This window comes from Osmerus eperlanus, chromosome 4 (genome assembly GCF_963692335.1).
Source record: "Osmerus eperlanus chromosome 4, fOsmEpe2.1, whole genome shotgun sequence".
NCBI lineage: Eukaryota > Metazoa > Chordata > Actinopteri > Osmeriformes > Osmeridae > Osmerus > Osmerus eperlanus.
In genome coordinates this window covers 11,945,679-11,959,110 of record NC_085021.1, presented here as the reverse complement: position 1 = coordinate 11,959,110, position 13,432 = coordinate 11,945,679, and the positions used below count along the sequence as shown (strand labels likewise).

Sequence of the window (13,432 nt, the reverse complement as noted above, 5' to 3'; positions counted from 1 at the left end):
CATAGAGGTAATAACATCCAGGGTTTATGACCTCCAACGGGTGTCCCAGCGCCTCGAATGGGCCCTCAATTTACTGTGTCAATAGCAACCAAGTGTCAGCGTGTCGTCTACAGCAGAGAGGTGGTGGAGGGGAGTGGGCCGAACTCTAACTTCTTCCTCTTCTAACTTTCTCTTCAACTCTCTGTCTCTCTCCCTCTGTCTCGCTTGCTCGCTCTCCCATACCCCCCTTCTCTCTCAACCTCCTGCCTGGTCAGGGTAAACAGACCGTGAACTGGAGCGTGGTGGTGAAGCCGTTTTGCTCCCAAACGTTCTACTGTCTTTATTTTTGTTATTTCTTTTCATTTCTCTTGCTCCCTCAGACTTCTTCTGTTGTCTCTTAAGTTTCCATGAAAACAAACAGCAGGCCTACGCCAGTCCCTCAGTCCTGCGTGAGTGAATATGAATACAGAACACAACGTGTGTAAGGCAATTCATGATGTATGTCATCTGTGGACATATGAACAGCCTCTTTAACCAGATGTTGGATTTCTGTTCCATGTGCTACTACATGATACATCTTCCACCTGTATGGAATGAGTGATGTGAATACTCTGGATTAGAAGAGATCGTTTTATCTGGGCCTAAATGTAACTGCATCCTGCTCTTATCTTGTTGTCACAGTTGTGCTTCTTAGAGTCCGATTAAGGGCAGATGGACAGATATCAGTCTGCGTTTTGACATTATCCTTCTCCTGCTCCCATCACAGCATGTTAAAGGTTACAACCATACTCATGCTTTTATTACAATCTTTGGAGTTTTTGGTAGCTTGATCATTTATCAGTAAAAAGACCATCTCTCATTCTTGCTGTCTCTCTATCCTATTTCTCTTCCTCCCTCTTCCTGTCTCTCTATCCCTCTCTCCCCCTCTCTGTCCCTCTCTCTCATGCTCAAATGTCTGACTCTTAACCGGCTTTCTCTGAAATCCAGTCAGAATACGCTGCCTGTGTACCTTATCCCAAAGATTAGAAAGAGATTTGTCCCTCGGGAGCTGGGGATGGAGGGAGGCAGACAGGAAGGAGGGGATGGAGATGGAGGCAGACAGGAAGGAGGGGATGGAGATGGAGGCAGACAGGAAGGAGGGTATGGAGATGGAGGCAGACAGGAAGGAGGGGATGGAGGGAGGCAGACAGGAAGGAGGGGATGGAGGGAGGCAGACAGGAAGGAGGGGATGGAGGGAGGCAGACAGGAAGGAGAGGATGGAGATGGAGGCAGACAGGAAGGAGAGGATGGAGATGGAGGCAGACAGGAAGGAGGGGATGGAGGGAGGCAGACAGGAAGGAGGGGATGGAGGGAGGCAGACAGGAAGGAGAGGATGGAGGGAGGCAGGTTAAGTTCATGGAAGCGTTGAGAGTAGACAGCCTGTTACGGCCCCTTTCCTGGGCTGACTGTACCTCAGTGTTACAGAGGTCAGCGTGACAGGAGGAGACACTCTGGTTCTACGTAGTTCTGTTCTGACTGCAGGACTGTCTGAGCGGACTGGGCCCACGCCAGCGTGTCGGCCTGTCACTCATATTTAGCGGGGGCGGGATCTGATGTGTCATAGCGATGGTCTGCTTTGCCCTAGTTTCAAATTGACACTGCTCTTCTCACACAATCACACGACTACACCGGTATGCATGCACACACACACACACACACACACACACAGCTATGACACAGAGAAAAGACCCGTAGCTGCAATAGAGGCGATGATGGTGATCTACTCTGACAACTTCAGAGTTTAGAATTTGGTCGGCAGATTTTGGAAATGTTTAGAACTAAATACAGGACCCATGAGGAGCTTTCACTGTACTGACCAGCTCTTTGGGAGACATTAGATGACACAGGTGGGTTATAGCAATAGTTATAGTCTTAATACCATGCCCTTGAAGGATAATTGTGGTGTGTGTTTTTGGTCTGTGTGAATTAGTTCATACAACTCAGTGTGGCTTAGTGATAACAGGAAAACGAGTTCAGTAGAGTGGAAGAGAGATGAGTGTGAGCTAGTTTGGCAGTGCTAGGACACCAGCATTGAATATTATTACAAAAACGGCAGTGACACACATCCAGGAAGAGGCCATGGTCAGCACTAATTAGCAGCGACGCACACACATACACACATCAGCTAACACACAGTATTTTAAGAGAACTAGGGTAGCCTAATTGGTGTGGTCTATGAGAACAAGCCTAAATGTATATGACACTTCACTATTCTCTTTGTGTTTGGAGATAAACTTCTGCTATCATTAGGAGGATATGGTGGAGATCCATGTTATAGACAGAGAGATAGAGAGCACTGGTAAACTTACAGTCACACAGAGAGACATAGAGAGAAAGAAGGAAGAAGAAGAAGTAAAGAGATTCCAAAAGGAACTTTTGGCCTACAAATGTAGTTCCGGTAGGGATTTTGTTTGTTTGTTTGTGTGTGTCTGTGTGTGTGTATGTGTGTGTGGTGTGTGTGTGTGTGTGTGTGTCTGTGTGTGTGTGTGTGTGTGTGTGCAGAGTTCCACAGACAGCTCTTTGCTTTGATTCTGTTCTCTCTTTCATCCCAAATGTCCGTTGTAATCACTGCTGTGTTCTGTGTTACCTGGGCTCCCTGTAGACTGCCGTGCTACAAGGCTTCTGAAACCCTGCTGTGTGTGTGCGTGTGTGGGTGTGTGTATGAGTGTCTAAATGCGCGTTCGTGTGGAGAAAGGAGGTAATTGGCGTGTCTGCCTGGCTGAAAGGCCCTGTTGAACTCTCTGAGCAGGAGAGGTGCTGATAACATGGCAATTAATGACTGGAGAGAAAGCACCCCATCAACACAACACACGGTAGACCAGAGAGCTCCCCACCCAGACCACTGAAGAGGGCAGGAGAGTCCCCCCCCCAGACCACTGCATAGGACAGGAGAGTCCCCCCCAGACCACTGCATAGGACAGGAGAGCCCCCCCAGACCACTGCATAGGACAGGAGAGCCCCCCCAGACCACTGCATAGGACAGGAGAGTGCCCCCCAGACCACTGCATAGGACAGGAGAGTCCCCCCCAGACCACTGCATAGGACAGGAGAGTCCCCCCCAGACCACTGCATAGGACAGGAGAGTGCCCCCCAGACCACTGCATAGGACAGGAGAGTCCCCCCCAGACCACTGCATAGGACAGGAGAGTCCCCCCCAGACCACTGCATAGGACAGGAGAGTGCCCCCCAGACCACTGCATAGGACAGGAGAGTGCCCCCCAGACCACTGCATAGGACAGGAGAGTCCCCCCAGACCACTGCATAGGACAGGAGAGTCCCCCCCAGACCACTGCATAGGACAGGAGAGTGCCCCCCAGACCACTGCATAGGACAGGAGAGTCCCCCCCAGACCACTGCATAGGACAGGAGAGTCCCCCCCAGACCACTGCATAGGACAGGAGAGTGCCCCCCAGACCACTGCATAGGACAGGAGAGTCCCCCCCAGACCACTGCATAGGACAGGAGAGTCCCCCCCAGACCACTGCATAGGACAGGAGAGTGCCCCCCAGACCACTGCATAGGACAGGAGAGTGCCCCCCAGACCACTGCATAGGACAGGAGAGTCCCCCCAGACCACTGCATAGGACAGGAGAGTCCCCCCCAGACCACTGCATAGGACAGGAGAGTGCCCCCCCAGACCACTACAGAGGACAGGAGAGTCCCCCCAGACCACTGCATAGGACAGGAGAGCCCCCCCAGACCACTGCATAGGACAGGAGAGTGCCCCCCAGACCACTGCATAGGACAGGAGAGTCCCCCCCAGACCACTGCATAGGACAGGAGAGTCCCCCAGACCACTGCATAGGACAGGAGAGTCCCCCCAGACCACTGCATAGGACAGGAGAGTCCCCCCCAGACCACTGCATAGGACAGGAGAGTGCCCCCCCAGACCACTACAGAGGACAGGAGAGTCCCCCCAGACCACTGCATAGGACAGGAGAGCCCCCCCAGACCACTGCATAGGACAGGAGAGTGCCCCCCAGACCACTGCATAGGACAGGAGAGGGGGGGGGGGGCAGAGAGATGGGGCACAGAGGGGGCCCAAAGGGAGGACTCATTTCTCCTGCTAGGCGGAAACACTGAGATGGCTGCTCTGTCATTCACATATGAAAACACAGAGCAAAGCTTAACCCTCTCCTTGTTTATGAGTCTTCCCTCTGTGCAGCAGCGGGGAGAGGGGGGAAGCAGCGTAGGAGACATCCTGGATGTTTTTTATGCAAGTTACCATGTGTTGCTTGTTCTTTATCTGTGTATGAGTGTTGGGATCCTACTGTTTCCCCTCAACACGGACCTGACTGGGTGGTGTCAGCTTGCATCCTCCTCCGGTGCCCCCCCCCCCCACCCTCCTCCCTCTGTGTACTCTGCCTCCTACTGGCTGAGATCAAAGACAGACAGGTTCTCACCACAGAATGGAGAAACTCGGCAAGGAAACAAGAACTCTTCAAACCTCAGTTTAGTTGGTCCATGGAGAGACTCCCTGCTGTGCCTCACTGGAGCTCTCTGGGCTCTCACATCAGTGATGAGACTAACAAACCAGCTCTCTCTCTCTCTCTCTCTCTCTCTCTCTCTCTCTCTCTCTCTCTCTCTCTCTCTCTCAGAACTTTCTTTAACCGTCTCTCTCACTCTATACCTTCTGTCTTTCCCCCTTGGTCTTCCTTTTCACTTCTTTTTCATTGTCAAACTTCATCCCTGTTCATTACTTCTCTTTAATTTCTTCTAATGTGTCTCTATACGTGTGTGTGTTATTCTGTGTCTGTCTTATACTGTTATTGTGCTGTTATTCTTATGCAACACACACACACACACATGCACACACACACAGTGATGTGGAGCTCAGAGCTTTTGTGCACTCAATGTAGTATTGATTGGTGACCACTCTATCTCCCATGCTCTTTATCAGGCCACGGTAGTGGTGCAGATATGGATTTAGAACATGTGACCGTTATAATCAACTGTAGTCAAGTCTGGTCTGGGCTAGTGTGTGTTTGTGTGTGTGTTAGTCTCTGTTTGTAGACTCAGTACTCCTTTGCAGTTTTACAATAGCCTTCCATAGTTGCCCTATAACTCTCTCTCTCTCTTGATCTATCTCTCTCTCATTCTTTCACATTGGGATGATCAGAACTGGAATCAAAAGGGATGGGATGCCTACTATATTGGTAATTCCAGCTGGACTGTAAATGTCAAGTGTGGGTCCATGATCAACAGAAGGACTGTAGTGGTTCCTTGCCGGACCGCTCTCCATGCCATCTGTGAAGGTACAGCTCTCTGTCTAGTCCCAGACTGTTTGTCTGGGCTTGCTTTTCATCAGTATCCTGTATCCCTGGGAGCCTACACTACCCGCTAGCTCACTGTGTGCAGAACCTTGACTGTGAATGAGGGTTGTGTGTGTTTAAAATATGCTGAAACATTATTCTTAGAATTCTGAGATGAAACTAGTTTTAATGGTTTGCCGTGTATACTTTTGTGCGTAGACATACGTTCATGGTTCTTTCAGTCAAGGGGAAATTCAACAAGCAGTAAAAATTAGTGATGGGCATTCCGGCTCTTTTTCGTGAGCCGGCTCGTATGGCTCAGCTCACCAAAAAGAGCCGGCTCTTTTGGCTCCCGAACGGCTCTTTAAAAAATACATGTTTTAACTATGAATTTGACTATGATGGGTGTGCAAACAATTTGAATTAAATTATGAAATGAAATCATACTCGACCGTAACCACATATCTTTAAAAATGCATTGATTTGTCATGGCTCTCCTCCGAGTTTTGACTACTCTCTGACTGTGTGAGTTGGCTCGGCCCTCCCTCATGCAAGATTGACAGGAACAGAATGTGAGGATGATCGTGTGCGCCTTTAAGCCTACAAGTATTTTTTTGTTGTTCTTTGAATTAGTCAATTATTTTAAATACAATTAAAATTAGTTATTTCATAATCATTTAGTTTTTATAGGCTGTATTAATCTATTAAAAATAGAGTCGGCTCTTCAGATATGCGAGCCAGCTCCCGACGTTCACCTTCAAGAGCCGGCTCTTAGAGCCGGATCGTTCGCGAACGACTCATCACTAGTAAAAATGTATCAGAGCAATCTTGTTTGAGTGGGAAAATTATGCACTTCTGTTAGTTTTGACTTAAATGAATCATTTACATGCTTTTTCTTCTCAATGAATTCCAGTAGAACAGACTAAAAGGGACTTTCACAAATAATACAGTTAATACATTACTTAAGTAAATTAAATGAACAGTAGTATTTGTATTGTTAAGCTTATACACTGTACTTCTTCAGTAGTGTGGGTGAAGAGAAGCTAATTGTATTAAATCCTGTCATCATGGTCAGGAGAGTAGCTAGTTATTAGGAGATGGGGTGTTGATGTGGCCTTTTACAAACATATTCAATTATTCAAGATCAAAGTCCATAACTATTTTCTTCTTTTCGATACAGATGTAGGCCATGGCAATCACGACTGTGCAATTAAACATGAAAAATGTTTTGGTCTTCATGGTTGACCTTTCCAAGCTGTTTAGCCTTTTCATGTGCTATCTCTCCCACAGCTAGGGTCCATTTCAAGGTCTCAGCCTGACTGGTGTGACAGACACTTGCATGATGGTAATGGTAGAGGCTGGTAGGTAGATTCTTCTGAACATGGCTCTAGTCTCACTGCCCCTGTAAATAATTGAATCAAACACACACAAAAACACACACACACAGTTTTAGTTTGATTTGTTTCTGCCATCATTAGCTTGATGTTCTGAAGCATTCTACTGTGCTGCACTAACATAAGCATTATGCAGTGGCCTTATCATACCAGGACTGCTAATTAGAGCTCAGGTTTGACAAAGGGAAGCCTGACAGACAGCGTCAGAGGTATGAGAACTGTGCATTCAGCATGTTTACAGCACATCCCTTTCAAAGTAAATCTCTATCTGAGAGATCTCCTGTTTAGCTTTCCTAAGCCTCCACATTGGTAAGATAGGAACAGACAGTAACAGGAAGCCATGTTAGGTTGTTTGGACAATCACAGTTTCTTATCCTAGTGTATGGTGAGCCTGTTGACGGGACTATATGAGCCTCATAAGTACGTATGTACCCCCTCCTCCTCCCCTGATAAGCTCCCTGTCACCCTCCCTCTCTCCTCCTTCCCCTCCCGCTCTTCACTTTTCTGCTGACATTCATTCAGGGCAGCTCTGAGTTATCGACCGTGAGCCAGATTGAATCTGCGGCTGCACGTCGTCTTACAAGAGCCGAGAGTAGCCGGCACAGAGCGGGAAATAAAAGAGGAACATCTAACTGTCATGACCTCTCACACCGCGCGCTCTCTTCATCCCCCCCCCCCCTCCTCTCCCTGTATCTAATAGTTCCTCCCTCCAGGCCTTCCTGTTTCCTCTCACAACTCTCCGGTTTCCCCACCTGGTCTGACCCATTCACCTATTTATTAATTCCTCCCGCTCTTTGCCCCGGGATTTCCCTATTCAGCTCTTTATGTCCACCCACTCCCCTGCTCCTCTCATCCTTCCATCTTTTCACTCATCCGTGCTTTGGCTCCTCCTTCACCCTATTATCCTCTTGAAAAGCCAACTGACTCTCACCCTCTCGAGTATGTGCCTTCCTCACCTAAACGTGTCCCAGCATAAAATCCCACCTCCACTACAGTATGAAGGGCACCTGTCATAGAGTCAGGAAATTACTGTCACTAATGACTGTGTGTGTGTGTGTGTGTGTGCTATCGGATCTGTAATAGTGTTTTATCTGACACTCTGGGGTGGTAATCAATAGTACCGTCTCTCCCTGCAGTGACATTGCCTGTGACCAAGGGGGGTCTATAAACTGTGAGCACACAGCAACACAGAGGGAGGTGATTGTGTGTGTGTGTGTGTGTGTGGCGGGGGAAGGGTTCTGTTATAAGATATGAACAATCCTGTGACTGTCTGAAGAGGTGGTTAAGGTCAGGGATGTCTGCCCCCTACAGAGCCTCTCCAGTCTGAAGAGACAGAGCGACAGTGTCACGAGAGAGAGCTGAAACACAGGATCCCATTAGAGGGCCACCGTGCCTGTTGTCCTGCACTAGCACAGGCGTGACCAGGAGCTTGATGTTGTAGTGGACTTACAGTTCATGTATGTAAGCTACTTAATAATGATACTAATAAGGTTTAATACTTAATAATTACTATTATTAAGATCATAATTTTGGCTCACAATGGCTGTTGTTTCATACAGACACACACACAAACATACCTCACGCACAATGTGTTTAGAGTCAGTGTGTAATTCTGGAGTATCTGTGATAGAAGGAACACTGATACGCTGTGAAAAGTAACTCCAGCCTTCACAGTAGCCTTCACAGTATTGTTTTATATCGCCGTGGATAATGGAGTGCAGTGCATGATGGGAAAAGACCCTGGAGGGTTTTTAAAGAGAGCTTCATTTATATATATATTTATGCGTCCTCAGCCTCAACCAGATTTCCCTCCTTCCCTGTGCTCTGTGAAGATGTTGTCATTTCATGGCTCATTCCTGGTTGAGTCTGGGTCTGGTGGGATAGTGCTGCCTGGGGATCACCAGACAGCGACACAGGGACAAATAGGGACTAGAGCTACATTCACACATAGAGAAACTGAGCTATGTATTTTTACTGGAGATACTGTATTTAGTTATTTATGTTAAATGTGTTACACAGGCGTGAAATGAATGCAAGATAACGTTTCAGCCACTCGCAGATTATGGAGGAATGCAGTAGTGGGGATTTTTTGGGAAATAGATTTATGGACACCTTTGACTTTAAATATAAACTTTATCCCTGAGATGATTGGTAGTTGGTGTAGAGCTACTAGGCTTGGCTGTGCCAAGAGTTCACGCTTGTAGTTTATGCTGGTGTCAAGTGTACGGTGGCTTGGCTAACATATCTTGGCTTAGTCATAACAAACTCTGCAAAATCAGTGGTTGGTGTGTGTGTGTGGAGAACATACACACCTATAACAAGGTTAAGGCCAATGGAAACATTCAGGAGAAAAAACAGTCCAGGGACTAAATTAAAATGTTCTCTTATGGACGGGGCACACAAGTCTAAAACTGCCCAGTGATCTATTGTGGGATTTGGCTTGGAATTACTTTCTAGGGGTACTGTACATAATTGCTAATTGTCCTTTAAAAAATGCATACCTCAGAGATTTTCCCTTTCACTATGGTACCACGCTGAAGGGGGAGGTGGGACAAATGTTGAGGCTCAGAGACCTTCTGACTTGTGTTCTTGTGACCTATTAGAGCTTGTTCTCCACAGCCCCTCAGGCCCTGTCTGGAACCGTCTGCCCTTGTCTGAGTCTCTTACCCCTCTGTGTGCGTGTTTGGGACTGGAAATAACTCTTCTCTTTTCTCCTCTCCTCTTCTCCTTTCCTCCTCTCCTCTCCTCTCCTCTCCCTTCCTCTCATCCCTTCCCTTCTGTTCACGTATGCAACAAATAAATGATATACAAAATAAATTACGGGAAAGGTTATGGGGGATGGACGTTGACTACGCCTAATTTGATCATGTATGTAGCCAGGCAGAGAGGACATGGAGTCTTTCCTGCTGACTTGCTGATGGACATATTTGCGACTGGAATTACATCAGATCAGACAAATCATTAATCCTTTCAGATCTTATAACCTACGTTAGGAATCTATACTTTTCACGGTATGACACCCCTGAAGCAGCCCGATCCCAGTTCTCCTCATGTGGGAGAAAGCAGAAGCCAGCTGATGCCAGCGGCTGCCAGTAGAGCCAGGAGCAGTCCTGTCCCTTCCAGCGATGTGTCAATGATAGGGCGTGTTGTTAATCCCATTTGGCTGAGCTCAATGAAGAGGTAGGGTTTACTTTCCTGTGGATCCAGAGCCAGAGGTTAAGATGTAAATGGGAGCTCATAGAGGGGGCGGTATGACTGCTGGAAGATGAGTGATCATCAGGGTCACTGATTGAGAGCAGAGTGGAACTGAGTGCTTAGCCTACCAGGATGTTAATGTGCCATGTACAGTAACCTTTAAAGGTCACATTAAAATGCTCTTGAACGTAGGCGCTGTATCTAGAATATTCATCAACTGCCTTTTGTCCCTCCCTCTCTCTCTTTCTCTCTCTATCTCCCTCTCCCCTCCCCTCTCTGGTCAGCTGACTATGATTGACAAGTCTTTACGGTGACTGGGCTCTGCGCTACTTCCACTCTCCCTCCAGTCTCCTCCCCCTCAGTGTGAGTGGCAGTAATGAGATCAGGGCTGGACTGTATTTGCCCTGCCGCCCACCTGGACATGACAGCCAGTGAGAGCGGGAGCGAGATGGAGGGAGGGAGAGAGGGGCATACAGGGGAGACGGAGAAGGATGCTGATGTAGTCCGTACAAGTACAGAAGAAGAGTGGACTGGGATGGGAGAGTGGAGAGAGAGGAGGAGAGAGAGGAGGAAAGAGAGGAGAGAGAGAGGAGGAGAGAGATGAGGAAAGAGAGGAGAGAGAGAGAGAGAGAGAGAGAGAAGAGAGAGTGGAGGAGAGAAGGAGAAATGGGGGGGGGGGGGGGTCCAGACCACTACACCCTGACTGCCTTTTCTCTCTTTCGGATCTTTTCTTTCCTTTTTGGTTTCTCCATCATGGCTCTGTGAACTCTGGATTCCCTCGTGCTCACCTGAATGCTCCTTCTTCCTCGCTCTGCTGAAGGCTGGGGTTTCCCAGAAGCCTCATCTGTCATGTAGCTCTCTTTGGATTGGCTGAACTCTCCTGAGTTTGTAGCTGTCTCCAAATAAAGGCAAACCATAACTACTTTTACTTCACCACAATAGTTAAATCAACTGTCAGATTATTTCCATTTCAAAAAGTGAAAACTGTGCAGTGAGGGAATTGGCAGTTATTGATAGGGAATATCACAATATGATGGGCCAAAGGGTTATGTAAAGAAATTGTATAAACAAACTATATCATGAACCCAATTTGTAGCCTCCCTTTTCTGATGGACACACTGACCTTGTCAGCCTGAGCTGCATGCCACACGACCAATGTGGAAACAGAAATGGTAGAGATAGACGGGTGAGAGAAAGGGAGAGAGAACAGAGAATGGAATCCTTTGAATGTTAAAGTTTTAATCCTTCTGAGTCCTTTCAGTGCTGAGTACTTTCAGTAAACATTGGAACAATTGCACATTTGGGCCCATTGATATTCACTTTTAATAAACCAAGATGAATTCAGTATTATTTCTCTCCCTCTTTTGTGCATGACTGTGATGTGCATTGGTATCATACTTTATCCTTCATTAAATATTTTGTACTTGGCAAGTTCTTTCTGTGCCCCTAATCACTGTAGTGATGCCAGCAGTAATGCTTACATAAGACAGCCGACTGGAAGCAAGGGATGTGCAAAGAAAAGAGAGGGAGAGAAGGGGAGGAGAGGAAGAAAGGTCTTTGGAGCATTTTCCATTTAGACCCTAATGCTTCACAGAGGCTGATCATTTAGGGAGAAACTGGGGTCTTTATTTAGATGCGTGCATCTGGAAAAACAATAGAGTGAAATGAAAGAAGGAAAAGAAGGCAGTGAATTCTAAAGAAAAGAAAGAAAAGAGAGAGCGATAGAGTTGAAAGTATCCCAACGCTTTCTTTCTTCTCTCTCTGCTAGACAAGAGCTGGCAAGTGGGAGAAAGACTGCCAGCCAAAGATTCTGCATATGGGCCTCTATATATATGAGATAACACACAATACTGAATACTAGAGTTATGTACTGTCTGTGGAAGTAATGTTTTTATACATGAAAATGAATAATGAATACCAGCTCTGCACACGCTCGTACACACAGTTTCTGCTAATGTGAAGGATTCCCCGGGGCTGTGTGAGGGGTCCTGCGCAGGGTGGGGTGGAGGCAACAGAGATTATTCAGTCACCTGAGAGTTTGTCTCTGGGAGGAGGCCTCTCCCTGATCTCCCTGCACTCACCTCCCGACAGCTGTCACTCACACGAGCCTGACAGATGGACTGAGGGTGGAGGGAGGGATGAAGGGATGGAGGGATGGAGGGATGGATGGAGGGAGGGACAGGCGGACAGATGGAGGGCGGAGGTAGATCTCTGTAGGGCAATTGCTGTTGAAATGTTTTGAATTCAGGATTATGATTGAAATTCCATGAATCCATCGTTACCTTGTACTTCGCTAAATTAAACTACTGCCGTTATTATGGAATTTTCACCATGGCTTTGTCTTGTTGTTCCTTTGGTCTGTCATCGCTGTATGGCTACAGTACATTTAAAACCCTCACTCTCTCTCTCTTTCTCTCTCTCGCTCCCTCTCTCCCTCCCTCCCTCCAGCGGCGTCCAGCTTCAGTTTCTGCCGCGCGTCCCTGGAGCACACAGTGTCTGCCGAGGAGCTCAGCTACCAGCTGCCTCGCCGCGCAGGGGGCAGTCTGACCTGGCACGATGGGCGCGGCCAGAAGACCACCCACACACGCACTGTCAAACTACTGCAGCAGCCTGGCACAGAGGGCATCCAGGTACACACACACTCTCACACACACACACACACACACACACACACACACACACACACACACACACACACACACACACACACACACACACATACTGACAAAGGAAGCTGTGCAGAACAAGATCTTCATATCTAATTGCATACGTAAACATCAGCGAGGTGTGCAAGCCTGCTTCACTCACCAGCTGCGGCTCCTGTCCTCTGGTGGATCCCTGGGGGGGGGGGGGGGGGGGGGCTGTTATTGCTGATGCTCCACATCGCCTGAGACACAGGTACTGTAGCAGCACCGTGCTGGAGACACTGAGGCGGGTTACGTAACAGCACAGATTGCTGAACCATAGACTTGGAATGCAGGTAATAGTTCTGTCACAACATAAGAGTGTAAACGACCACTTCTTTAGTGTTTGTATCGGTCCAATAACCTGTATCTGAGCTACCGGCGTGTTTTCATGGAAGAAGCATCAGCAATGCGACTGCTGATTGGTCGGCTGGATGGCGGTGTCTATCAAGAGGTCATGTTAGCATGCAGTGACATACTCCAGAATGTCAATTACTTCCACTCTCTGCTCTCATGCAATGTGGAATACCATCTGGGAAGATCCACAACAGGCCATAACAAAGTAAGTAAAAGGCCCAATCTATTTTGGGACTTCCTTGTACAGTGCTTGACCTAAAACAGCCTGTGGTGTAACGATCTCCCTGATTGTACAGTAGACGGCTGGGGCCTGGAGAGAGCCTGAGGAGAAGTGGGTCTTTTCTTCAGGGTCTTCTTGAAAACATGTGTTGCAGAGAGTGGAGCAACGCGTGCAGAAACACGAGACATTCAATTATTTAGAAGAGAATGGCTGCCTCAGAGTTAGAGAAGTCTGGGAAAAACGTCTTCACGGATGCTTTATGAAGCACCTTCAGTGTGGTCATGCTCAACTCCAGCTGATTGAGCCTGAAGT

The 13,432-nt window shown here is 47.7% G+C and overlaps 1 protein-coding gene across 3 annotated transcripts in view; it reads left to right on the top strand.

Moving 5' to 3' along the window:
- The window catches only part of samd10b (sterile alpha motif domain containing 10b), a 34,757-nt gene that overhangs the window by 4,880 nt on the left and 16,445 nt on the right, over positions 1 to 13,432 (top strand). Inside the window, exons 1-2 of one of the 3 annotated variants that reach the window (XM_062459060.1) lie at positions 5,107 to 5,273; positions 12,308 to 12,489. In XM_062459060.1, the coding sequence (XP_062315044.1) occupies positions 5,213 to 5,273; positions 12,308 to 12,489 (243 nt within the window). In that variant the 5' untranslated portion in view covers positions 5,107 to 5,212. Of the gene's footprint in view, positions 1 to 5,106; positions 5,274 to 12,307; positions 12,490 to 13,432 lie in introns of those variants that run through there. The other 2 variants (XM_062459061.1, XM_062459062.1) reach the window with 2 other exon arrangements.